This window comes from Chiroxiphia lanceolata, chromosome 11 (genome assembly GCF_009829145.1).
Source record: "Chiroxiphia lanceolata isolate bChiLan1 chromosome 11, bChiLan1.pri, whole genome shotgun sequence".
Lineage (NCBI taxonomy): Eukaryota > Metazoa > Chordata > Aves > Passeriformes > Pipridae > Chiroxiphia > Chiroxiphia lanceolata.
Window position 1 is genome coordinate 11,498,415 of NC_045647.1, and position 27,068 is coordinate 11,525,482.

The 27,068-nt window shown below is 44.5% G+C and overlaps 1 protein-coding gene across 5 annotated transcripts in view; it reads right to left on the reverse strand.

Moving 5' to 3' along the window:
- Positions 1 to 606: 606 nt before the first annotated feature.
- CHCHD6 (coiled-coil-helix-coiled-coil-helix domain containing 6) overlaps positions 607 to 27,068 on the reverse strand; it is a 109,660-nt gene continuing 83,198 nt past the window's right edge. For 2 of the 5 annotated variants that reach the window (XM_032698826.1, XM_032698823.1), the window contains 2 exons: positions 5,300 to 5,362; positions 607 to 1,153 (listed from right to left, as the gene is read on the reverse strand). In XM_032698826.1, coding sequence (XP_032554717.1) covers positions 5,318 to 5,362 — 45 coding nt within the window. In that variant the 3' untranslated portion in view covers positions 607 to 1,153; positions 5,300 to 5,317. Of the gene's footprint in view, positions 1,154 to 5,299; positions 5,363 to 10,459; positions 10,530 to 27,068 lie in introns of those variants that run through there. The other 3 variants (XM_032698827.1, XM_032698824.1, XM_032698822.1) reach the window with 2 other exon arrangements.

A 27,068-nucleotide genomic window follows, 5' to 3' on the forward strand; every position in this document is an offset into this window, starting at 1 on the left:
CATTTTCATAAACACTGACATGACCTCCAAAAATCCATGTTCACATTCTTCAGAAACTGTCAGACACAGTCAGAAAGGACAGAGGCAGCTAATGCTGCCAGAGAAAAGGAATCAAGTTACCAAGCTAGACTTGCTCCCCTGGTTTGCTGACAGGCCTTTTGCAAACCTTGCCATACCTACCTCTAGGAGAATCAGATTCCAGATGTACCCAGCTTCCTCCATCCCTCACTCAGCAAGGAGAGGGCTCAACAGAGAGCACAAGCCTGAAAGGGACAGTGGTTTATGGCAGACAAAGCAGGAACTGCAAACAAGAGCTGGTGAACAGAAAGATAACTTGGGTTCTGCATCCAGCAGGCAAAGGTTTTTTCAGCATGATTCTCCAACACCAGTTCCCTCCAGCCAGGACTTTGCACTCTTCCAAATACTTTCAAATAGGCCAAAGTCATTCAGCCCGGGACCAAAATGAACAAGTTTTGTGATTTATAAACTGTGACTTGAAATATTTCTATTCCTCACACTTGTTTGAAATTTTTGTTGGCATGGGCAGTAGGCAGAAAACAGCAATTTACAAACTCATGGGACTAAAAGTATCTCACAGCACACAGCGACCATTAAACACTTTATTGTTTAGAAGGGAACCCTGGAAGGGAAGGAACACGCCTGCTGGTGTGACCAAAGGGAGCATGCTAGGAACAGTTAATCCTAACAAGCTAGTCAGGGTTACTTCCAAATACTTTGGACCCTTTTCCCCAGAGCAAACAGACAGGTAACAGCTCTTGAAACTCAGATGTAGGTCGGTGAAACCAAAATAGAACAGGGTGAACCAGGCTCATGGCAGGCAAGATCCCAAGCTACAGACTGTACTGGAAGCCCCTGGGGTCAACACGATTCTTTACATTGCAAAACAATAAAAAGAAATTATAGCATCCCCCTCTCCTGGGACTCTTCTCCCAACTCCAGGAATGTCCAGCGAGACTGATACATGCAGGCAATTAGAAGAGGAATCATGTCACTGTCTTGGATCATGAAGGGCAGAAGGCACCGGTTTTGGTCAGTGTCTGTCCAGAAGGATGCTGGGGCTTCCAAGGGCATCTGTGGTCCCTGTCCTCTGCTCTTTGGTGGCTGATGTTTATCCAGAATTAACTAACAGCTCCTGGAGAAAAAAGGAGACAAAAGAAAGAGGCAGCAAGCTAGTTATGCAGCTGTTGACATTGGAATGTTCCCCTCAGAAATGAAAGAGTAGCACTGGCAGGGTGAAAATCCTACAGAAAAATCATCAGGTTTCACCTGCTGTAAAATGCAAGACACTCAAGGGGAGAGGACTGTAGAAGCAAGAAAGCAGCTCATGATATCAAAGGCGAGACTGATTCTATGAACAAGAATATATGGTCAGTTGCAACGATTAGGATTGTAAAACCAGTGGCCAACAGCAGGAGAGAACAGCCACAGTTCCAGGTAAGCCTTGGAGCAGCTAGGTTGCAGGAGTAAATGTAGCTCCACACTCAGTCCTGCCCAGCAGGACACAGGAGCACTTTGATCAGCTGCCATCAAACATGCACACAGCACTCGCTCATTCTGGAATAGGATCAACATAAGAGTGAGGACTAGAGAGGGGAGAAGAAGAAAGATGAGGACTCAGACTGACCTAACTCCTGACAGGTCTGACAGTCTTTATCCTATTAAGACCCAAGACCTCCCAAAATTCAAAGCAAAATCATGTCTGCTTTGTCCCCACAGAAACCTCCTAAGTGATACCTCTTCAGATCCTGCAGGTATCTGCATACGAGCTGTGAACTTCTGAGGGGTAGAAAAAAGAGGAGGCTTTCAGTATTTTTAGGATGGAGATTGGAAAGCCTGCTGTGGACTCTTCCTGTTTTTATCTTATCACTTCCATAAAGTCAAAGAAGTAAAAGCAACAATGCCATCAGCAGTGGATGAGAACACACCCGACACCAGCTACAACACCTCCAAGGATCTGAGATATCCTCAGTTGGATCCTACTTCAAAACCTGGGTAATCAGCTCTCCCACACCAGCAATGGCATCGCTCTGTCAGCCAAGTCCTGCTACACAGAAACACAGAGGGGGAGCCCAGCAACATGCTGCTTTTTTCTCATGCTCTGGATATGTGCAGGTCTATTTGCAGAGCAGACACTACTGATCCATGCTTACAGGACCCAGCAAATGCCAACTAGAGAAAGGCAACTGATCGGTTCACTGCATATGGTCTCACCACCCATTTTCACTAGGGCTGTATTTGAGCTCAGTTCTACTCTCCAGATATTTGCCTTTCTGAGGAGAAAAGCTGCGCTTTCTTCAATGCAAATCAGAATGGAGAACATCATAAAATAATGGTGCTGGCACACTTGGCACTGTCTGTCAGAGGGTGAGCATGTCCTTTGGGTTACTTCTGCATAGTAGGCTGGTATTGACTGATACATGGCCAATGTAGACTGAATATGCTGGCCTTGCATCTCCAAAGACAGCTCCATCTCTGACAACAACGAACTGGAAAAGCTTCAAAGGACTCAAGAAAAAAGACAAAACTGTTTGCCACATTATTTAGACTAAGGTTAATCAGAAATCTGACAAATGAACCATCAATATTACTCCACTGACTCTAATTTCCCAGGTAATTTTTCTCATCACCAGTGGCTTAAAAGTCATGCACAGAGCAATACATTTTAAAAACTCCAGTAGCACTCACAGAAATTGTAACGAGTGAAGCAGTAACAACTCCCGATCAATTTTGCAATAAAGTAATTTGTTATATTCACACTGTAACACTTCAGTGAAGTATCCAGGAATGCTACATTTTGTGAAAAAACCCCCACTCCTGTGGTCGCTCTGTGGTTAACCCTTATGGAAGACAGCAAAACCTTTTTTTTTTAAAGTAATTTTAAAGAATATCATAGTTAGGCAATTTCGTGCTCAAAATCATAACTACACATTTCAACCTGGTCTAGTGGAAGGTGCCCCTGCCCGTGGCAGGGGGGTTGGAACTAGATGGTCTTTAGTGTCCCTTCCAATCCAAGCCATTTTATGATCCTTTGATATTTTGAATTTCAGAAGAAAATGCAAACAGCCAGCTTTTAACCTCAATCAATTCCTTCCAGCCTAACCTACCCACATACCAGGGATGCACTGAGCTGGAGGGTCACAAACATTCCTTGTGCAAAAACATCAGGGTCCATCTTGCTCTGGATGACTAAACTTCCTCAAAATCTTTTGCACAGTGAGCACTGGACCCAGAACTGATGGGCTGCCAAGCAGGCCAGACACCAATTTCCTGCAGTGCAGCTCTCACCAAGGGAAGCTTCCGTGAACAGAGGATGCAGGTAATGACACCGTCAATCAGCCCACACTGCTCCCAGCAGAGGCCTAAGACAATTATATCTAAGAGCAGCCTGTGGTGGATGGAGCAACTAATTAATGTCCTCTCCCTCATCAGGGACACAAACTGCTTGTGATGGTTATAGAGTTGGCAATTTTTGGGAGCTGAAGCGCTCCCAGTACACAACAGCCTGCGCAGAGGAACAACTTCCCCAGCCGTTTCAGACATTCCTGCTCAGATGCCAGTCCAGATCTGGCATCATCTGCCACACCAGTGCAGGCCTCTACCATCCCGAACCCTCTGACATGGCTAAGGTTGAACTTACCATGAAAGTGAGACCAGAGTTGGTCACTGTGAATCTGTTCTCCTCTGGATCCCCTGCAGCACGTGCCGTGCAGTATAGACCCCATTAACAGTGAACAGTTCTGGAAGTCTCCTGACAGCTCCTGCACTGTCACACACCCACTGCACACTGCACAGTGGAAGCTCTGCAGGCCCTGTGGTCTGTTAGCCCATCATGTCTACGCTAGTCAGAATACACACAGAATTGTTCCCAGGCCATCAGTTTATAAACCTATGGCTAACTACTTTACAGCACACAGTTCCGTGCCTCACACGCTGTGCAGCAGCATGGAAGGACACTTTAACACTAAACCCTCTCTTTGCTAAGCTAACTATTTATCCTCACATTTAAATTCCACCTAGCGTTGCAACCATGCCAGTATAGATTTGGCACTTCTTCATTTTCTTCCAACGTGGAACCCTCCCTGCAAGATGCTACCAGGTTAGTACAACACTTACCTTGAGCAGAAGGAGCCAGGAAAGGGAAGGAGAAACCTTACCTCTCCTCCGTGCCCTTATCAGTGCATATGCACCAGTCAAGTCGTATATGCAACATATTCAGGCAGTTTGCAATCACAAGCTCTTCTCAAATGGCAAGATACTTCCAACAAACGGAGTTGAGGCTCAGCCTGAAAAAGTTTGGTGACTCCTCACAAAATAACTGCCCCACAGCTGGCATTAGCTGGTCTCTGCTGCAGTCTTAGCAGAACAAGTCAGGAGATATCAGCCTTGGAGACTGCACTGCACACTCACTAACAAGAGGGGACAGTGCCCTTCTTGCATGAGGAGGGTAGGTTATTTTTAATGCCACTACCAATGCAGTGCAGACAGACACCAGGTTCCAGTCTTGACAGGCTCCAGACCAGCACCTCTACATGTGAATACAGTGTCCATATCAAGGTAAATTCCTCGGTAGCAGAAATAGGAATGGGAATCTGTTCAGTCCTGACAGCAAGTCCAGCTGGAGGGCATGCAGCACTTGTTTTCCTCCATGCCTCTCCCGGCAAACGGGACCTTGAGCCACTAACTCATGCTCTTCCACCACTGTGAGATTCTGCTTGGGAACTAACAGTGGCCAAAATCGCTGGCTGCTCAGCTGACAGAGCCTGCCACTTCACAGTCCCTGTGGGGAAGCCAGTAGCTTTCCAGTTCTCGTTCCAGTTGAGTGAGGAGAAAGGGCTGAGCTCTGCAAATAGATTTGCTCCACAGATCTCACCCCTGCCGAGAAGGGAGTCCAGTCAATGCCCAACACGGTCCTTGTCCTCTAACAGAGAGAAGTTTCAGCAAGATTTTCTAAGGCACAGCTCTCTCCTCTTTCTCCTGTTCCTTTTTTCCCAGTCTGCATCCCAGTGCAGAAGCTCAGGGCTGCCTGGAGAGTCCACAGCATCTTTTCTGCCTCCCCCAGTCACTGGCCAGCTCTGTGCCTCAGCTCTTGGTCTCACCGGAGGCTCACAGCCAGTGGAGGAATCTCCCTCTTGAAAGGCCAGACCCCGAAGAACTTCCTCCCTCAGTGTTTGCCAGAGACGCTGTCTGCCAAGCCTCAGCTGTGTTAAGACATATTTATTTAACCAGCCTTTAGTCTCACAGGGCAAATCCTGCAAGTTTCCTCCAGTATGTGCCTTACCTTTGTTCTAACATCCCTTTAAGCAGTTGCACCACGGCGCTCACACATATGGGCGCTGTATACCTATGAAGAAATCAGAAAGCAGATCCCCATGATAAATGACTCGGTGCATTTGAAGTGTCAGTGACAAAGTAGAAAATAATCTCCATAGTTCCTAGTTCTCTGCCGTGTGCAGGCAGCTCTCAACACCAGAATACCTGTTGGTGCACAGCAGATCTCAGCAGTGGGACTGCACAACTTTTTCATCTCAGTTAGTGTGGAAACAGGCACTAATGAAACACAAAAATCCTGACCTGTCCTAAGATGGGTGTTCAAGGCCTTTGTGCTGGATGAGGCATTTGTTGTGGGGCTATTAGCTCCCCAAACCGCTGCAAGGGACATTTGAGTCACTTCGGTTTGATGTATGCTGTAGGTATTTTTTGGTTATGTGCAATTTGTTCTGTTACACTCAGGGTATTGGCTATTTTGTGGAGCAGCTGAGCTGACTAATGGATCACAGCACTTCTGTGCCATATAGTTATTGCACAGAAAAGCCTCTCTGTCTCTCTCATCCTTCAGGAGTCCAACGGTTACTGTCCTTGGGACTGGAATAAGGAGGGGCAGGAGCATGCCTGGCAGCAACAAAAAGCATGAATTCAAAAAGCTATGAAGAGAGTTTTGTTTTCCCTCTTCCCTGTACTGGTGTTAATAGATTTGCAAAGCAGAGAAGTTCACCCAATGACTTCTTGGCTACTTCCCCAGATGGTGTCTTCAAAGCTGCCTTGACAACAGAAAAGACGCCTTTCAAAAAACTCACCAGACGCATTGTCAGAACACCCCGGAAAGTGCTTTCACGTGGAAGTCCTCTGGTCTACATACCCCAACAACAGAGTGCAAGGAACAGAAACAGTCTTTCTGGTTTCCTCCTCCCTTTTCTTCCACTCACAAGAGCCGACACTGTTTGCTTTGCCCTGCCTTGACACCTCCCCATAGCTCTGCATCACCCGAATACGAAGTTATTTACCAGCACAACTAATCTCCAGCTGTTCTGAGACTCACCTGTTTGTTCATGCATTATAACATTGATTTCCTCCAGACAATTGTTCTGATCATTGTTCTAACTCGCAGAGAGCTCCTGTCATTAGCCTTGCTTAACAGGAAATATTTTGCCACTGACTGAGCAGCTCTGCAGTTACAAGACCGCAGGAAAAATCATCCCGGCTGGGGGGCTGCATCTCCCTGCTGAGTCGGTAGCCCCAGACGTCACAGTGGGCTCAGTGCTTTTGATTTTGGACATGCACTAAAAAATACCGGGGCCAGGAGGAACAAACACGGCTCTACAAAGGGCCACTGCTGAAAGGATGGCTGTTAATTAATCCACATACAAAGCGAGGGCGGCCGTTTTTGTTCAATCAATATTAATTGCATTTAATCTCATGCTTACCATTAAGAAAAGCCACCAGGCCAGGCTGATGTTGCTACTGCTTGACATGTAGATTCCACCCACGTTTGGGAGGCAAGGCAGGAGGAGGAAAGTAATGGAAAGAAAGGAAATAACCCTTCCTCATCCCTTCTGCATCACTGCACAATTTCATCGGGTCTGTTCCATTATTTAAACAATTTTTGTTTTCCAATACATTACAGAAGAGCTCAAAGGATGAAAATCAGACATGGAGCATTTCACTACTAGTTATTCTTGCTCTCCTGGGTATCAGCTTGCAGCTTGGCTAACCTGCACAGCCTGGGCTATTGTGCTTCTGTATATATAACTGAAATACAGAAAATCGCTTATGTGAAGTGGTGTTTGCTTTTTAGTCCTGGGCTCATCCCAACAGACCTGCCAGTGCCCCTCAATATGACCTACAACTGCTGACTGCCACCTTCCATCAGCTCTGACGAAGCCTTTCTCCTCACCTCACTACTGAGCACAACCCCAGCACACGTCAAAGCATGCTGGTCTGTCTTTCTCTGACATCTTATAACACAAAGTAGCATTTGCTATTAAACAACCTCTGACCAAATCTGCCTTGTAAGACAGTATGTTTTTGAAGCCTGAACTTCCCAGGACCACTAGTACATCCACCAGTGATCTGGGGACTGTGCCACTATCTGCCCAGCCACCTGCTTGGGAAATGGGAACAATTCTCTTGCTTCTGCAGGAATCAAGCCTGGGGGCAGAGGGGCAGCTCTTGTAGCACTGGAAGCCCAAGGTGGCAGACTTCACAACTTCTGGCTTATTGCTTCTGCAAGTGCATTGCGTTTTTCCAAATCAGTATCAAGAACAATAATAATCAAGACCGGGCTCTGTCGGTGCCTTTCCCCTGTGGCAACACACAACACTTGCCCAAAGCCAGTGCTGCAGTTTATCATAGATTTTCCTTATCCCTTGACAAGCGTTAGTCCCATTGCCTCTCACCACATAAAATGGACATATCACAAGTGCCATGAAGGACTGGCTGAGTTTTAAGTGCTCTGAAATGGCTCCACTAGACTTGGTCAAGATTGCTTTAAAATCATTTCCCATTAGGACTGTGACCCTCTCTCTTTACAGCCAGCATAATGACTCTACCTCAGGGGAAGATAATTACATCCCACTATCTATACACATCAGGAAGTGTATGCTACAAACACTACCATGCCTTTCTGGAACAAGAGAGAGAAAGCAATGCAGGAGGAGAAAGGGGTAACACTGAATGCCCCTCCATCCTGCAACTGGAGTCACCCTGAGTGTTTTGCAAGCTCGTGAATTAGCCCCTGGGAGGGATAAAGGGATCCAGAAGGCACAGAGTGTTTCTAAAGCAGAACAATGACAACTTGTACAAATCCAGCTCTGGTCTTGTGAGGATTAAAATGAACTTCACCCAACTGTGAATATCCGTTTCCAGAGCCAAAAGGAATGGAAAACCACTTACTGATGCAACAGCATTTCATTATTTCCAACCCTAAGCCCAACGCTTCCAAAAATTAAGGACAGGCAACAGTAGTATTATTGCTGGGGGACAGTGGTTGCAGGAGTTTAACTGCTACACTGCCAAGCCATGCTCTGGGCACAACACAATGAAATGCCAGACACAAATACATGCAACTTCTCCGTACTGTCATTCCTGCTCTTGCTACCAGCCTCCAGGATAATCAGCGGGAAAATAAAAGGAAAAAAATAACCCCAGAAGCCAAGAGACTTTGGATTAAGTTGTATAAATGACCTGTTACCTCCTTACACGAGGAAGAAAGAAATGCAATAAATACCTGCAAAGCCATTTCAGTATCTTGGATTAAATGGATTACAGAAATGGAAAGTACATGATGCAAGATGTTATAAAACAAGATGCCAGGGAAGTGCAAGAATTTGAATCAGGCTGGCAAATGATCCCTGCAGACTATTGAGGAAAATTAATAGAGAGAAGGGGTAGAGAAAGGACATAGTAAGAAGACTGACTGATGAACACTGTTGTTAGGACATATAAATTCAAGATGTCAGACTTCCTCTTAAATCTACTTCAGTCCTGGAATAAAAATAGCAAATCCTATAGTGCTAAAAAGCACTGGAAGTAGAAAATGCCAAGCCTCATTTCAGGATAGGTTTCCCCTGTGCATCCCTCAAGATTGAAGTTTGTGACTTTAATTATTCCTGGAACATTGTGTATATAGGGATTCAATGCAGGGATTACTAGCGGGATCCTTGTTATAAGTGCCACTTCTCAAACAAATTACACTTCACTGGATGTCAGTTACATACACAAGAAAACAAATTAGATAAAGGCAGCAGGATGGCAAGATACAGGCCCGGTGCAAGGGAATTTCACAAGGTCACCCAGAAAAATAAAGGTGCTTTAGAGTATAAACTCCGAGAACATTTCTAATTCCACAGCACATTAAAGCTTCACGTGACCCAGACACAAAACATCTCCAATACACCAGTGACTCCACACAACCTGAGACCAAACCTAGCTGAGACATGGTTTGTTGTGAAGAAATGCCATCAGGGTGGGGGTGGAGGAAACAAGAGACAGGAGATAGAAGGAGCAACTCCAGTTGTCCTCCCAACTCCAAGGGATCATCGCATCCATTGACTGTTCACAGCCACACATAGACAGATGGCAGAAGCCAGGGAGAGAGGATGTAATTTTGTTTGGAAGCAAATACAGCAGCTCCTTGGCTGCAGGGCTTCTTCACAAGCTGATTCCAGCTTTACATACTGCATTTTGCCTTTCCAGATCTCATCCTGGAATGTATTACTAACCTGCACTAGTCTTAAAGAGCACGTCTTTAACTCCAGAAATTTTCATGAAGATAGAAACAAAGTAAAGTCCAGTCCTTGGGTAAAGTATAAAGAACTGTTGAAAATGCTTCACAACACCTCAGCTATGGCACTGTGCTCTGAGATGGGACCTCAGCAGTGGTTGTTAAACTCTCATCCTGCAGATTTTACCAGCTGCTTGCCAGTGTTACTAAACCCTCAGTTTTCCCATGCTACAGGAAGGTCACCACTGCCTGGAGGGCATGAGACAATTCTAGGCTCCGTTGTCAGTCACTTCCCAAATTCTTCCAGCAGCTGTAGATAAACCCTCATCTCAGTTTCCCTTTCTGTACCTAAGAGTAATACTACTTACCAACCACACAGAGGTATGATAATTATTCACCAGGAGAAGATGCTAAAGAAATGCAAAAATTCATTCTCATCCATTCCTCTGTACAATTTGCATTTAGGCTTCAGTGGAAATCTATTGCTTTATCTTGTCCCTTTCTGTCTTGCTTTAGCAGGCTCCTGCTCTGGATAAAGAGAATTCTTCTTCAGGTCAGCATATCATGTCCACATTTAAGGTATGGCTCACCCCTGTTTAGTCCAGCTTTATACATCAAGCACAGAGGCAGGCAGAGACTTCTCCAGATATCCTTTTTCTATGCCTAATTCTATTTTTGCTCAGTGATTCAGTGAAATTTTGCTCAGTGAAATTCCACGCAGAAGTATTATGAGCTTGACTGGCTTTATTTGTTTAACACTTCACATTTTCATTAAGCTGTTGCTACTCGGCAGCCAGTAATTTTATTTGTGTGATAGCTGTATTCATCTCGCCCGTATGGGTGTAGATGTCGCTCTCCTTTTCTTCTGGCTGAAGAGGCAAAAATCAGCAATGATAGAGCCAAGAGAAAACTGGAAATTCTCAGGTCTGTTTGCAGATAGATATGGGATATAACTTCTACCTGTTTTCGTGAAACACCTCCCAAAGACTACAGGCACCTACAAGTAAAACTAAAAAGAGAAAGAAAAAATTGTTTTGGGAGACTATCTCCACTGCCCAGGTAACAAGCCAGAAACTGAAATCTATTTCAGCAGAGTCAGCCCGTTTGACTCAGCACTGAACTCTTCTGCACCACAAGCTTATTGCTGACTGAGCATTTACAGTATTTGAGTATCAGATTTTAAAGAATTAATTATATGTCTAACTTTTCCAATCTTTGAGTATCTTGAAATATCTGGTCCCAGGAGCTGCAAGATCCGATTAGATCACAAGGAAAAGAAGTCTGGTTGGCTGGCCCCCACCAAGCCCCAATTAGACAATCCTGTATCAAGTTCAGGCAACCAGACAGAGAACTAACAGCCCTTTTGAAATGTTAATGACCTGAACCGAGACAGTCAAATGACTCAGCCGCACCTCTTGGATAGAGGTTTCAGAAGTCACCCAAGAAATCCCAAACATTTCACTGTGCCACTCCCCTTTTACAAGATCAAGGAGAATGGGAAGCACTGGGTAGGGAATCTGCAGTCTGGGTTGGAGAATGTTGGGTGCCCGCCGGGCACGACACACGGACCGGAACGGAGAGGCTGCGGACAGATTGGGAGGCCACGGAGACATTGGGTTATGTGATTAGATGGGGCTGCCCAACCACAGGCACACCCAGCAGCGCCTCTGTGAAGCTGCAAGCTCAGGTATCATCGAAGTCAGCCCCTCAGCAAGAGGGATCTGTTCTGAGCAGCTGCCCACCAGCGCCCAACACAGGCAGATAAGATGCTCTACAACCTGAAACGTGGATCTGAGCAAACAAAGGGAGAATGGTGAGCACTAGGAGACGCATCTTGATTTCTCAGTGTCTCCTCCTTCATAAATTCCAAATCCTTCTTTCAAGATTAAAAACCTTTACCAAGTGAAAAACAAGCTCAGCATTTCTCTAGCTCAGTCCTGTCCCTTTCCATCCTCAGAGGACGCACTGGTAGAATACCAGATGCTGGAATAAGACACAAAAGCCTTCTAAATAATTATCTCCTATCGCCTCCTCCGCAAATTTATAGTTCTGCATCTGTGTCAGGACAGAGTCCTGCTTCCATCTGTCTAAAACACATTCTTTACAGAGGACCTAAAGGTGGAATGTTTAATAGGAGCATTTGAAAACATATTAAGAGACTGGAAAAGAAAACGACAGTTTTTAAGTGTGCTGTTCACTTTTCTTGTGGATGCTGCTCAAGTAGAGGGAGAGCTTTTATATTTTTTTATAATATGACAAATGATGCTGGTCCCATGTCGTAATTTCCCTCACTGTGCAGCATGTCTGTTCATGATAGATACCAGTGCAGCTGCTTAGGTGTCCGTTTATCTGCTTGAAAAGTATTGTCTATTTGGAACCAACTCATCCTAAAACAGCAGCCCCAGAGGGTGAGAGAGAAAAAAAGGGAGGGGGGAAGAGACGAGGGAGCTCTGGACTGGGAACACATTCATGCTTCTCCTACAAAGGTTCTAGTAAAAAGCAAGCATCATATTTAGTTTCAGCTACATCCTCTCTTCCTCCCTCCTCGACCATTCTTTTCTACTGTCACTCAACAGCTCTTACACTCTCTTCCCACAAAGACCTTACCACTAACACACATTTCATTTCACATTTGCAACCTGTGGAAACAAAGCAAGCCCACAGCTGCCTCCTGCAAATCTGTGCCAGCACAGAGGAGCCTTCAGGTCCCAACCTGAACAATGTGCAGTTTAAGACAGGTAACATTTAAAATAAAAACAAAACACATAAAGGAAGGAAAAAGAGAGAGAGAAGGGAAGGGAGAAAGAGAAGGACAAAAAAAAAAAAAATCAAAGGGTATTTATATTTTGTGTTTAAAGCGACTTTAAGCAGGAACTTGCCAATTTTCTGTAACCAGGATTAGAACAGAACAAACTTAAATACTTCGTCCTTCTGCAAAGCCCTCTGAGCTGAATTTCACTCTACCAAAATGGCCAATATAGAAAGAAGCTCATAAATCCCTCTGACGTAAGTAACTTCACATTACTCTTGGGGAAACAGAGGCAGAGACAGATTCATTAATCCAAGTAAATGAATCTGTGAAGCAGTCTAAATTTCTGAATCCCCATAATGTCCCACACAAGAAACAGCACCCAGGGCCCAGCAATTTCCATGCCATGCTGCCTGGCGGAAGCAAAGCAAGAGACCTGAGCAGATGAGAATGTTTTCAGAAAGGAAAAGTACCTGCCCTAGCCATGTAGCAAAAACCATGTTTTACTACTATAAAATATCTCCCACCATTTCACTCATTGCATCTTTAATGCAGAAGACCGAGGTCACATCTGTAAGATGCTGCCTCAGAAACTTGCTGAGTAGCAGAGAGCTGCACAACCTGTCTGAACAGGTGGGTACATATTCCTGTGTTTCAGCACTGCCAGGGTTAGCCTGATGGTAATACTCAAGGCTAGCAAGGTTAGGGCTGGTTTGATATGTCATCATTATTCTGCAGCCTGGGCATATCCTGAGAGGATCTTGCTACAAGCTGGTACTCTGCCTCCAGCTTATCAAATACAACTTCCATCTGTGTGCAGGGAAAACCTGGGTCTTATACAGCTGTTTAGGTAGTTGGATGTACAAAAGAACTTTATAAGACATTTATGTTAAAGATTCGATAGAACCAGCACTGAATTGAAGACTTGATTTTTAAGATAAGGAACTGTTCATTAAAAAATCTGGGGTTTTGTGGGGTGGGGTTTTCTTTGTTTTGAAAATAATAAAATTCCACATGTAAGATGGTGTCAGTAGAGCTTAAATTGTGTAAGGTAGTTGTCATTACTGTGACTTAAAATTGAGACTTGCATTCAGGAAGCTCAATACTTATTGTCTCCCAAAATTTAATTTCACAGAAAGACTGGCTGCTTCCGGAAGGCAGAAGGCTAATCCCACCCTCTCTTTTCCACAGTCAGTTCCCAGCTACCTTCTCACAGGTAAATGGTCCCAAGTCAATCTGCTGACAGCTACCAAAGCACCATCCCAGATGATGCTGACCAAAGGCCTCCAAGCTCAGAATTATGCAAACCAAGCCTGCCCCCACCGATGCCAGCCTGGGAAGAAAACAGGTGTGCAAGCACACACACATACCCCCCAGCTCACCCAGCACGGGGAGGGGCAGGCTGGTCACTTGATTTGCAGGCAGCTTTTCCATTTGTGCCTCTTTACTTACTGCAGCATTTGAGCAGCCAACCTGCTCCCCTTTCATCTGCTCTGTGGTGGCCATTTCTCCAGAGCTGCCCATCATTTCCTTATCAGGCAGTAAAAATGTAGGATCACTAGAGACACAGCTCAGATTGCTGAGATTTCACTCTCTCAGCGGGTTGTAAATGCCCCTATAATGTTGGCTTTTTAAATCTTGTGTTATTATTACCCGCGGCTGCCATTCAGTCTGCAGAGAATAAAGCGCCCAGGCTTTCAGGACCCACACAATGGCTCTGTGCATTTGCCAGTGGTTGGACAAACAATACCTCTGTGTTTCAGCTTTATTGGAAACCTTTCTGTTGTGGGAGTCTGACTGCATGTGTCCCTCCGCTCAGGCGACGCAGAGGTGCGAGCGGGTGCCTACAAATTCATCGGTGATTTCAGGAGCACGTGCCTCGGCTACTGCCTTTAGAACCAACATGAAAGCGTGCAGGCAGCTGCATGTTGCTGTGAGCCTATGAAAGACAGAGATAGAGACCTGCAGAGCCAGTTGGCCTCCTCTATACATCAGCCAAGGAGTCTGAAGCTCCAACAGGGCCCCTCTGTGAATAATTACGTTCATCTCTGCGTAAACGGTGTTGCCGGCTCCGAGGGAAGTGTGATGATATATGACATAATTGTGAAAATGCCAAAGCAACACTACCCTGAATCACGTACTTACAGAAAATCTTGGCTTCCACTTGAAGCCTGAGATTGCCCTGTTTTAAAGAAAGGTTTTAAAAGCAGAACAACTGGAAAAGCACAAATGCGAATGCAAACAAAATTTGAAAAAAGCAGGGTTCTTCTAATTTGGGGGGACTGATTGTTTTGGTCAGTTCATTATTGCTTGCAGGGGATACTGCAGATGTGTGAACTCTTACAGAGCTGCAAATATCCCTTCACTCAAGAAAACAAGCCATGCTGCACACTCTTCACATATTGAAAACCCAAGAGAAAAGTCAGAAACTCCCCCAAAACCACAAGGTTGACTTGTAAAACTGTTTAGAAATGCATGGGGGTCATTTCATTTGTCTTCTGGTTTTAAGCAACTGAGTCACGTTCTCATACAACTGCTGTCTAGGCAGGAGGGTTAGATTATTTTACTTTATTCCTTCCGTTTTTATTTTTTCAGTAAAAACACAGAACTAAGATTCTCATGTACTTGTAAAACTTCAGGTACAACTCCACAAAACTAGGGCAATAGAAAACATGCCAGATATTTCAAGGCTTGGCAACAGTGAGCCTGCCTGTCTCTCTGTGGCAGGAGGAATGTCTGTCTGTCTAAGCCAATGTTTCTGAGTAAGAATGTCTCATCCCGATAGCCCGTGTACATATAAAACACCTATGCTGTCAGCATTCCAGGAAGAGACCTTGACATTTTGCAGAAAACCACAAGCCCCCCCCGTCTCCCCTGAATAGCAGCAGAAGGCAGAAAAACCTGGTAGATCTGAAAATGTAAGAATCAGGTGCTGCCTTCAGCAAGGATTAAAGTTAAAATGGAAGAGGCAGTGGAGAAATGAGCCCAGCCAAGTCACTGGAATTGGTGTGCCAAGAAACCGACTTCCAGGTTTCCCAGTCCCATGTCCACAGCTGGCCTGTCCCACTCCCTCTCCTGTGAGCCAAGAGAAGAGATACTTTGAAGGGGAGGAAATTGAGGCTCTGCTATCTTAAAAGGAACAAAAAGAAGGTGAATGGTTTCAGCAGATATTGTGTTATTGTTGTGATATTATGTGCCTAATGTACCTGGAGAGATAAACTGCAACCCACACTGAGCTCTAACCTTACAGCAACCAGGCTGGCACTGGCAGATGAGCTCTGCTCTCTGTGGACCGAGTAACGGGATTGTAATGCTCTCTTCCCAAAGAGTAATGAGGTGCCCAGAGAGCCTGCCCAGGTGTCAGAGAAATGGATGCTGACAGACCCTTTGCAGGCCAAAGACAGATTAAGAATAACACAATACCAGCATAACAGCACCTTATCAACAGCTTTGCGAGTGCTAAGAAGTGAAGCTGAGAGAAGGCTGTGACACCTGTCTGCATCACAGCCCTGCTATTACTGCCTCCCGACTTCCCGCACAATCCAAGTGTCCAAATGGCTTTGAAGCAAGGAACAGAAAGACAGGAAGGTGAATCCGAACTCCAATCAGATGTCTGAAGAGACGGTATGAATACCTTACATTTCAGTAACACTTCTCATCCATAACGAATCCGAGACATCCATTCAACCTCAACACTCCAAACCACAGAAGTAATATCTGCCCAGGTAGAGATGGGCAAACAAACACAAGTTAAATGACTGTTCAAGGTCGCCCAAGGACTACAAGAGACACACACGTCTAGCAAGTAGATTACTCTTCCCTTTTGAAAGGTACACAGACACACACACGCACGCACAGGGGATTGAAACTGCTTAGCCAGGTGTGGAGCCTGCTGTGATCAACACGGCTTCACTGAGCAGTGACTCCTCTCACTGCTGTTTCACCGGTGCTAAAATGTAAAAAAGCAAACCTTTATAACAAAATTCATTCAAACAGATGCAAATAGGGATGGGGATTTTGCATCTGGGCTAAGTTGCTACAATCTACACATCTTATTTGTTTGCTAGTTATTAAATTACCCACAAGCCATCAACAATTCATGTCTCTCTCTGAGAGGCAGAGATTAACTAGGAATTGCTATGCAGAAATGCTGCTCATCTCTCTCTCTAGCGAGATCAGCCTCATGATGAGTTGCGGACATTTGGGAACAAAGGTGAGCTTTCCTGCAATAAATGAGAGGCACAGAAAGATGGGAAAATGCTGCTACAGGGAGAAGAGGATTTGCAAGGCAAGAATCTATCAGGAATGGCTTCACACACACACGGCAAGCCACGGACTGAGATCAAACACACCCGTGTATCTGGAGCACAGGAAGCCCCGCTTCTGTCCAAGAACTAATGCAAATGAGATTTTTCAGTGAAAGACAATGAAGACAGTATGTAAATATTAATTTAACAATCTAGTTGACAAAGCCTCAGCTGATCTATAAATAGCTGGTTTATTAGCAGGTGATGCTGAAGGCAGCTATCCTGGCTCCATTTCCCACAATCCCCTGTGCCATCTTGTTTTTATTGACCCTGGAGACACAAGGACTCTTAACCGTATGCAGCTCGCTCCTCCACCACTACCTGCAGAGTAGCTACAAACACTTGACAACACAATACATATTTATCAAGGCCCTTACACAACAAGGATCCTGCAGCACTATGCACACAATGGCTCCCAGTGCTCAATTAAAGAGAGTAAATGGTTTAGAAAAATAGAAAATTCGTGCAGCCTTGCTTTTAAACAGGAGGAACTGGTCAACTCAGGTGCCATCAGGCATTTAGGGAATGACTGACATGGAGCCAGAGCAAAGCATTGCCTGTCTGCATTTACACTGTGCACTTGGCAAACTGAGAAGCCAGGATAGTCACCTTTAGTAACTCTAGGCCACCAAAGAAACATTTTGCCATGTCAAAACAAGATGTCGAAATCCTGATTTCTTTATGCAGTTTCATTTCATCAAGAATTATTATTTTATAGTACATAATAAATCTTACAACTCTTTCCCACCTCTTCAAGCCGCACACGCAGGAATCCCTTCTTTCACACAGGCATGAGACAGCTATTTAACAGCAGACAGCAACACCACCAGAGTTTAGGGCCAGCAAGCAAGAATATTGCCTCCTGGTAAAATTGCTGTGGCATTTGGAGCAACATACCAAAACCTTCCTGACTGCAGTATGGTCAGCATCCATGGAAACCACATGAATTATGTTTTAGGCTATTCATGTGGATTTATATATTCTCCAGAAGTATTTTAAAGCTTCAGTCTTCCTCTTGCTGCAAAGAACAGTGACAACCTACTTGACAAGTTGGGCTTGATTGAATTAGAGGCAGATTGAATTAGAGGAACAGAATAGACTTTGTTATCCCCCTTCCCACTTGCTTCAAGTTTCTAAAGAAACCTTCTGAACACAAGAAGTTACTATGTCTCTCCCAGCCATATGATAAGCAGAAATAAATAATTAAAACTACACAATCAACACTTTTTTTCCCATAAGGTCCATCATATTCTTACAGCTTGTACAGCGCAGGCTCCAGAGTTTTATCCTGACAGGGAACCCACTGTGCTGGGCACGGCACCAACCCCGGCAAAGGCAGAGCCTGCTCGTGACTGGGAAGCCTACGCTGCAGTCGGAGCGTGCATGGAGGCAAACTGGAGCTTTGCCAGCAAAGAGCCCTGGTACATACCCTGCCCCACTCTTGCACTCTCACTTCTCAATGCTGCCCACTTGATGAGGTGATAAGAGCTTCCAGAATGCAGACTTGTTCTGCCACAGCTCAGAAGGTACCTTCCAAACAATCACAGTGATCTGCACTAACAGCAGTAAGGTTCCCTATGGAGCCGGGTTTCGACAAAGGACTGCTCCTTCATTTGCTGTAGCAATAAACCTTAAAAATTTCTTTTTTTAAAGGCTTTAAACAAAAGAATTAAACTGATATTTATATGATTGCAATTCTGTGATGGTCTTGCAGTCTACTTTTAAGACCACCAGGGACCGTGGGAAGGAAACTTTTGTACTGAAGTTCACTTACTAACCTGTCTTTTGTGAGTGAACGTGCTTCTGTTTTCCAGTATTTACAGAAATTCTGCTTGACTTGGCAGAATAGAAACTTAAAACCACGCTCAGAAACCCTGCAGAATTTAGCAAGGGAAGTGATACATGTTTCCAAATTGATTACAAATAAAGAAATCAGTAATTCTCACTAATCAACTAGAAAAAAATAGTATAATAATAGATTTGCAATCATCTTCACTAAATTATTTACTCCAGTAAAACTGTCATAAATCTAATCACAATAGACACATGCAGCACCGAGGAAACACTGAAACATTTTACACAGTTCAGTAAATGTAAGAAGCTGCAACAAGGTGTCAAAACAGCGTTCCCAAGAGAAATTCACACACTTGCTGTCGCCTTTGCCTTTGATGTAAAGCTACAAGTAAACCTTCAGTGCCAAATGACTCAAAAGCAGCTTGTTCTGTTCCCCAAACCTCTGCATGCGCTATTTCCTGTAGCTCCAGCAAAGTTTCTGCTTCCTTTGGCTGCTCTCTCCTTTTCCTATCACCATATCCATTGCCCAAGATCCTTGATTTCGCAGCCCAGTCAGTTGTATTCCAGGAGCGCTTCCCAGCCAGAACCCAAAGAAATGTTTAACTAAGTTTGGCTCTCTCTGAAGTAAATTTTGAGCAACTAGAGCACAGATGAAATCCAACTTAACCAGAGTAATTCATTCTTCACGCTTGTTTAAGCATGGTCACTCACCGAGGACAGACTGGCAGCCTTCTCCATGGGCTGTGGATTCCACTGCACTGCCAGGAACTGTGTTGAGACAAGTCCACATCACATGTCAGTGGAGATGGACTGTACCCTTCAGCTCTGGGATGGAAAAATCAAACTGCTAGATAGGTTCTCTTCCTTGCCAGATATACTGATTTTTATCAACGGGAAAAGCCAATTAAAGTTGATAAAGACACATTCTCTGCTGATTTTTCCTTACTGCCCACTGCTCAGTGCTAGTATAATGGATAATGTTCTGCCTGTGGGTGTATTTTCTACGATCTGTCAGTTCTGACAGCATTTTGGCACCTGGATAACTCAAGATCTATACCGAGGGTCCAGGAATGCACCATTTCTCAGTAGCTGATGGGTACATTTTTCAGCTGGGCTTCCCTAATTAAAGGGCTGGAAAGAGATGGGATCAGATTGATAGGTTTTGCAGTCAGATGTTTTACGCTTAGTTTGATGAATTATAAATCACCTTTTGCAACTTCTGGAACACGTGAGAAGAACACGCAAGAGAAACTACAGCAATGTGTCCAAAGTATCACAATATAATTACTTATTTTCAAATTCCACTTCTGTCTCTATGGTAAGACCATTAAAGACATACTCAAGAAAAGCTATGTTCATTGAGGATAAAATAAAATATATATATATATATATATATAAAAACAAACTGAAGCTATGAAAATGAGACACCACTGCTCTGGAGGTACTCCCACATGGAAGTGTTTTGCCCCAGATAGGACACAAGATGCATCCCTCCTCCTTTGAACATCACCCTAGGCTGGGAATACCACACTGGCAGTGAGTGCCTCAGCTCAATTAGCCACCTCCTCTGCCAGACCAGCAGGAAGCTTTGCCTTGTCCTCAGCTGTCACAGCCTTGCCTCCAGGCTAGAGGAACCACTATCATATTTAATGCTTTGACTTGAATACCTGTAAAACTACAGGAAGACAATGTATTCTGTGTTGGTTTCATTGTCTCTGTCAGAGCCCCTTCCGTATATACAGTGAAATGCAACCCCAGAGAAGCCACTGGCAAGACCTTTTCAGAATAACCACTTTGCTCTGGTTTTAATGGGATCTTTAAGTCCTCTTGGGGGTGCGGGGAGAGCAGCAACTACAAAAAAACCACCCAAAATAGGATGTGAGAGCCCAATATCACAAAGTGAAAGTCCACAATTGTCTTGCTGTCAGTGTTGTTCAGACCAATGCAGACTTAAAGCTATAGAGAAAAAAGTCACAGAGTAACCATTTGGAATAGGGAAAAAACTGTTTGTAATTTAAAACATGAAACAGAAGAAATACAGTGCAGAGCAACCAGAATGTGAAAAGCACATCCAGGCACTGAGAGGTTAAAACAATTATTTGAACAGCTGGGAAAATTAAAATGGTAAAATAATAGCTACCCTTCAAAATTCTACAGATGCAAAGAGACTCTTCAATGAATAACTGATAAAGGGGAAAACACATTTTAAAAGAGAAACTGTTTCACACATGAAGGTCATACAAGTAACAGTTCCTCTTAAGAACCTGGATTTTCAGACTTGGCAAGAGATGAAGAGGTGGGGTTAACACAGCAGCCTTTTACCTCGAGGGACTGAGGGTCAAATCCTGAATACTCTAAGTTACACATGAAAGCAACTTTGGGCATATCCTTTCTACCGCCCTTCTGGAAACTGTTCCCTACCATAGCAAAAGCAAGGTCACACAGGATCATGCCAGAATTGTTGTAGCAGTTTGTTTGCTTTCCCAAGGAATTCTCCCAGCACTGACACCACAGCCTCAATGGCTGCAGGAACTGGTGCAATCAGAGCAGCCAGTCCCGGTGGTTTTACTACTCTGTTACCGAGGGCTCCCTCATACACACAACCTTGCTCTGGTGACAATGTGGTGATATGTAATTTTCTGGAGAAAAAAAGTCTGTAATGAGTGGCTTTATTATACGGGAAAGGTCTAACTGGAATAATAAAGCCAGTCAGGACTGCAGTGAGTAAGCCATGGTGTACACAATGCTGCTTATCAGGACTGGGTACACAGACATATCCAGGGGACCCACAACTCCAGCAGAGTCATCTCCAGGACAGGGAGGAGATGAAAGAGCACAGCCAGGGAAGATTTATCTGCCACTTGGCTCCAGCAATCCTTGTAGGCAATGGATCCTCTTCCTCTACTAGCTATTTTAAAACAAGAAGTAAAAAATTTTCAAAAAGTAGAGAAAAATTGACAACTGAATATGCAGCACTGCAGAGAAGAAATCAGCTGTAGAATGCCAGCTCTTGTTTCCATTCCTCACCCACTTCAAATGCACAACCTCTTCCACACAAATACTGCACAAACTGTTACAAGGACAGCAACTGAACATACCTCATCAGAGTCCAAAAACATGGATTCTTTGGCAAAAAAAGGCAGAATCAGAACAGAAGGCCAAATCCATCCACCCCAGCAGTCAATTCTTCTATCATTCACACATATTTCACCAGTCTGCAACTAGAAACTCTTAACTCCTCCTTTTTTCTTTAAGTCAGAAAAAGAAATTAGACAGCATAAACACTGAGATCCTCCTAACAGGAGGACTTTTCTCCAATCAAAAAGAATTTGGTTTTCTGGGATGATTAGAGCATTCCTGAAGAACTAAGATGTAGCCACCTTAAACTGTATGTTTCTTCTCTGTTCAGAGTAGAGCCTACTTCAACCTACTCCAGACACCGTCAATATACTGGCATTGGGTCCTCATGTGGGTGGGTGATGGGTTAGGCTGCTCACTAGTCAATGATACTAAAAGAAAACATGAAGAAGATGAGTCTGCAGCCTCCCCCATACTACTTGCTGCAACCATTTTGTACTCTTAGCTAATTAGACCAGGTTTGACCACTTAAAGGATCAGAGATGTCCAACATATTGCAGAAAGGAATAGTTCTTACCTTGTGCCCACGCCAAACCAAAGCAGCCTGTGCCACAGAAAGTAACACAGTTAACAGAAGGTTTTCAATAGAGATCTTGACCTTCTCAAGATCCCAAAGGACCCTGTGACACATTTTTACAAGAGTCAGGACCCTGGTATTCTGCCAAACTACATACATTTTGTCAAAACTAAAATTATGACTGCAGCTTTAATTCAATATGCTCTCCTTCACTTCCGATCCTTATCTGCTGGCAGGAGCTGTTGGACCAGTAAGCACCTGCCTTTTTTTTTGCCCTTTAGGTGACTACATCACTGTGCTGCCTGAACAGATGCCAGCAGCCAGAGCTGCACAGCAAAACCATTTAGGAAATTCACCGGCTGGGTACATAACTTGCCTTAGCAGAGCTGCTACTCATACTGAGAAACCTGCAGATCCATCTCTGGTACCTTTTCATGGCACTAGTTGTGGTAAGAACGTGGAATTGGGATATCCCACCTTATCCCCTCACCATACCAACTTGATGATCAGTCATCAGTCTTATACTTGCCCAAGGCAAACAGATCCTGCAAGGTTGACATACAGCTGGGTAATGTACGCTGGGATCCTTCAGGGCTAAAAAAAGTGCATAAATCTGACAGGATGAAAAAGAACCTGAAGCAGAAAAACAAGGTGTGAGGCTTACAAAGCACCCACACCTTTCTACCTTCCTTCCATGGAGTCTCTGAATCTTAGCCATCTTTTCTGCAGTCAAACAACCCTGTGCTAAGCAGCTTTCATGTTCAGTGAGTGCAAGGGGATGCAGAAGATTGCACTATGTCCTTATGAGCTTCCAGTGCTCAGAACCCAAAGATTTCTTTTGCTCCTCTGATCAGCCGTGTTCAGATGCATATTTAAAAATAAGACAGACACTGAACTCTGCCTTGCCCCTTGAGGGAACTGAAGCCTCCTCTTTCCAAACCGCCAGTTCAGTGCTGCAGGGAATAGGCAGCCTGGTGTCAGCTCCAATATAGGTTGTAAAATGAGAGGAATGCAAACCAAAGGGACAGAAGAGAGGAGAGGAGGGAGGGAGAGGCTGCAGAAACACTGGAAGGAAGCAGGTGAAAAAAATGAAGACAGAGGGGAAAAGAAAAATCTGAGCCCAGATTAGAAAGAGGTGAGTAAAAGAGATGAGAAGAGGAGCATGAGAGGGTAGCAAACCTGGGTAATAGCATATCTCTAGCTCGCTTGTTCACACTGCAAGAAAAATCCTACACATGGCCAGAACTGCTCGTGCTAGGTGGTGAGGAGGATATCATGCACTCACAGTGATAGCACTGAGCCACACAAAGTTTAAAATACATGTGAAATACCCACAGCTTGAGTTTTAATCACAGAACATCACAGAAAAGTACTTGAACAATTTACCCTTCCCTACAGCTCAAATATTTGCTATTCACTGTCCTGACTTAATGGGGACTCACCTCAGTGCTAGCAATGATCTGGAATTCAGCACACCACAACAAAAACAAAACAAAACACAGTGGGGAAAACTTGGCAGTGCTATACAGCACTCAATTCTGGTGCCAGTGGGACAAAATGGGGATTCCATAACCTTCACATTTCTAGATCCCGCACAAGAGGGTTGGCAAATTTCTAGTGTTTTTAAGCTTAAGAGAAGGATTCCAGAGAGTAAACCTCAGGGAAAGAGGTTTAAAAAAAAAAAAAAAAAAGATATAATCAAGTGCATACCTAGACATAAACTTGCAAATAAGAAATGCCAAGTCAGGAATCAGGAGGGCAGGTTCTTACAACTCTACAACATGCAATTCCAGAAGCTCATCAGAACTTCAGTGGTACTTGAGAAATCTGCACCAAGATCAAGAAACGCTTCCAACTGTTGATTCTGAGGCAATTATCAGGAAGAACATAAGCTTGCCTGGGGTAAAACACACAGTATGGTGTGAACATACAATCCTGCTGTCAGGATGGACCAGGTACCACAGCAAGTACAAACAAAAACTGATGAAGCCAAGGAAAATACCAACAGAGAAAGCAAAGCAAGAACAAAGATGGAGCAAGAACCAAGGATCACAAGGAAGAGCAGGCAGGACCCAGACGAACAATTACAACCTAGAGGCTTGTGGAGCAGTTCAGAGCCACTGAAGAAATTTCCTTGCATACCTGGCTGATGGGTCCAAACATCAGTTGGATCCAAGCCTGCTGGGGAGATTAACTGCAGACAGCTACAGATTAACACACAATCCTTATAACCTTTTATCCACAGGACAATGTACCAGACGTCTGTGTTAGAACACTCTTCTGAAAGGTAGATGCCTACTTCAGCCTTCAAGCACCACAACACTCCTGCTTTATGCTGTCCCTTAAGAAAAGCTTTTCATAGCAGCAATGAAAGCTTTTTGCACTGAACAGCTGGAACCAAAGTCAAAGCACAACCTGGCAGTTTTCTTGGCTGAACAGAGATGCCATTGAAGCTGAGCATCACAGGAAACAAGTCTGTATTGACAAAGATTTGAGACAGTGGTTCAAGAGATTAAGGGAGTCAGAATTGCAATTTACAGGATTTACAAGAAGAGTATTTTGAACCTTATCCTTCTGATACAGCTAGCCTCCAGGGATTATCTCCCTTACTTCTCTTCTTTTAATATTTTTTTTTCCATAACACCTATCAAAGCCACCATCTTCTCAGCAGGAGCAGCCAGGACTTGTTGTCAGGTCTCCCTAGATGCTCAGATTAGCTAGCTCTCTTCTCCATGTGCAAACTCGCAGATCCCACAACTTAGTGAAGCAAGGATTTGGACCTGGGGTTCAAGTTTTCCTGAAGGGATTTCTGTCATTATAACAGCTCTAGTTCCAGACACATCCATTGTGAACTACGTGGCAAGATATGATTCCTTCTAAATATTCCTTCCATATATTTCTTCACAACCCCCTTTTCTCTGTAGTACTGCAGCACTTCATTGACTCAACACAATCGACAAGAGAGCATGAAGGCATAGGCAGCTCTCAGATTGGAACAGCTGGTTTTCTTGATGGCATCATGTCCCAAAGAGAGGTAAGGAATCACAAGAAAAGAGACTGCTTATTCTCAACAGCAAACAACTCCAGACTGGAGAAGAAAGCCCAACCCTGCTGACTGTGAGAAAAAGGCAGCAGTGGGATTTTGAATATATTTCACACTCCTTGATGGATCATGCCTGAAGATTTTGTGGGAAAGCAGAGCTCAGAGGAAACCACGCTTCAAAGCCTATCACTGCACTCACGGGGCCTGTGAAAACTTCCTAAACACAAACCCCTGCTATACTGTCCAAAGCCCACCTGCACACCTGCTGACACAACCAGTTCCTCAATGGGCACATTCCACAACCACTACACCTCGCTTCCATCAGGCTTTGGAATAAGCTCCTGCCAGTCATGCCAAAGTGGGCTCAATAACAGATGGGCAAGGATGACCAGTGGGGACTGAGAAAAATGGTCAGTAGCCATTGATTCTGCACAACCAATGTCCGAACAAGGACCGCTGGACATCACAGCCACATCACAGACAGCAACCACACTGAGCTGACAGACCTCAGGCTGTTTCATTCACACACAGTTGTCTGTCACACGAGTCCATGGACATAGGAGCAAAGTTTCCTCTTCCCCCATCTCAAACACTGTCCTGCCTCAACACGCAGCAGCAAAAACAAGCTACCAAGGAGCTGACAAGCACCTGCTGATGATGAGCAGGAGAATGTCCTGAGGGCAGTGAGGATCAGCAGTTGCCCTGGTCCCCAGAGTTCAAGTTTTCCAAGCATGAAACATTTGTCTGAACAACACAGAAAGAGGTACAGGAAGCAAGACCACAGGCTACCTTAAATCCATGAGTTCTTTTCTTTTTCCAGGTTGCTCACACCTAATACTGTACCTTTTATCTCATCCTAAAATAAGAGAACAGGCATTAAAGGATCAAACTATAAACTTCTGAAAGCTTTCTGTAGCCCTCTCTTGCAACAAGGGGTTTGTTTCCCTTTCTCAAAAGCAAAGAAAGAAATCAATACTTGGACAGAGAAGGCATATTCCAAAGGACTATCCCTAAAAACCAGGCTGCTTTCTTCTCAGTTGCTGCAGTGCCCCCCTTGTTGAATCTCTCCAAGGAAGCTGATCACAGTGGTAAGCAGAAGTCAGCCTCTCAAACGTTCAGGCAAGCCAGAGGCTTCATGAGGAAACAGGTCATTTCATGAGCAGCAGAAATGAAGTCACTTGGATTCCTCCAGATTCACGTCTCCAAGTTCCTCTGTGCCCAAGCTCACGTCTAATAAAGAGTGAGTCAATATCATTCCCCCCTGCACGAGCACCGCTGGGGTTCCTTCCCTGCACCTTATTGCCTGCTTTCACAAGGTATACAGGAACTTATTACTTCAGAGCCTTTGTGCCTTCTGAGGAACATCACTGCAACTCACCAGCGAGTTCAGAGGGAGCAGAGAGTGGGACAGAAACCAAGCTCATGGATGCACAACATGGTTATGTGAGTCCCATCTCCTTAATCAGGGTAAAACTCCAGACAAGGATCGGGGGGAGCCTGATTCAGGGGAAGTGCTGGCATGAACCCAGAACAGTGTTACTCACAACACCTGGGCAGGCTCTGCCCTGCTCTCCAGGGTCTGCTCTGTATATGGCAAAGCTCCCAACCTACCAACATCTGTTCAGTTTTTACAAAGCAAGTCAGGGCCCTGTAAAGCAGCACAACATCTTTGTTGACATTTCAGTTCCTGGGAGAGAAGCTCTTCTTCAGCTTTGTGTCAGCCACCTTTGGCAGTGTCAGAAAATAGTGCACAGCCTGTTCTCTCAAGCAAAGCCGTTTGCCTGTGCAAAGGTTCCCAGCAAACAGAGAGGAGGCGGCAGCTGGAGAAAGGAGACCTGGGATCACTGCACACAATCTCACCTTTTATTATTTATCCACATTTACTGAACACAGCCTGGCTCTAATCCATCAGTGCAAGAAACCTTCTAATACACCTACCTGATTGGAGAGACTTTCCTGCATTTTATGGGGCTCTACTGCAGCAAATGTCAAGGTTCAGC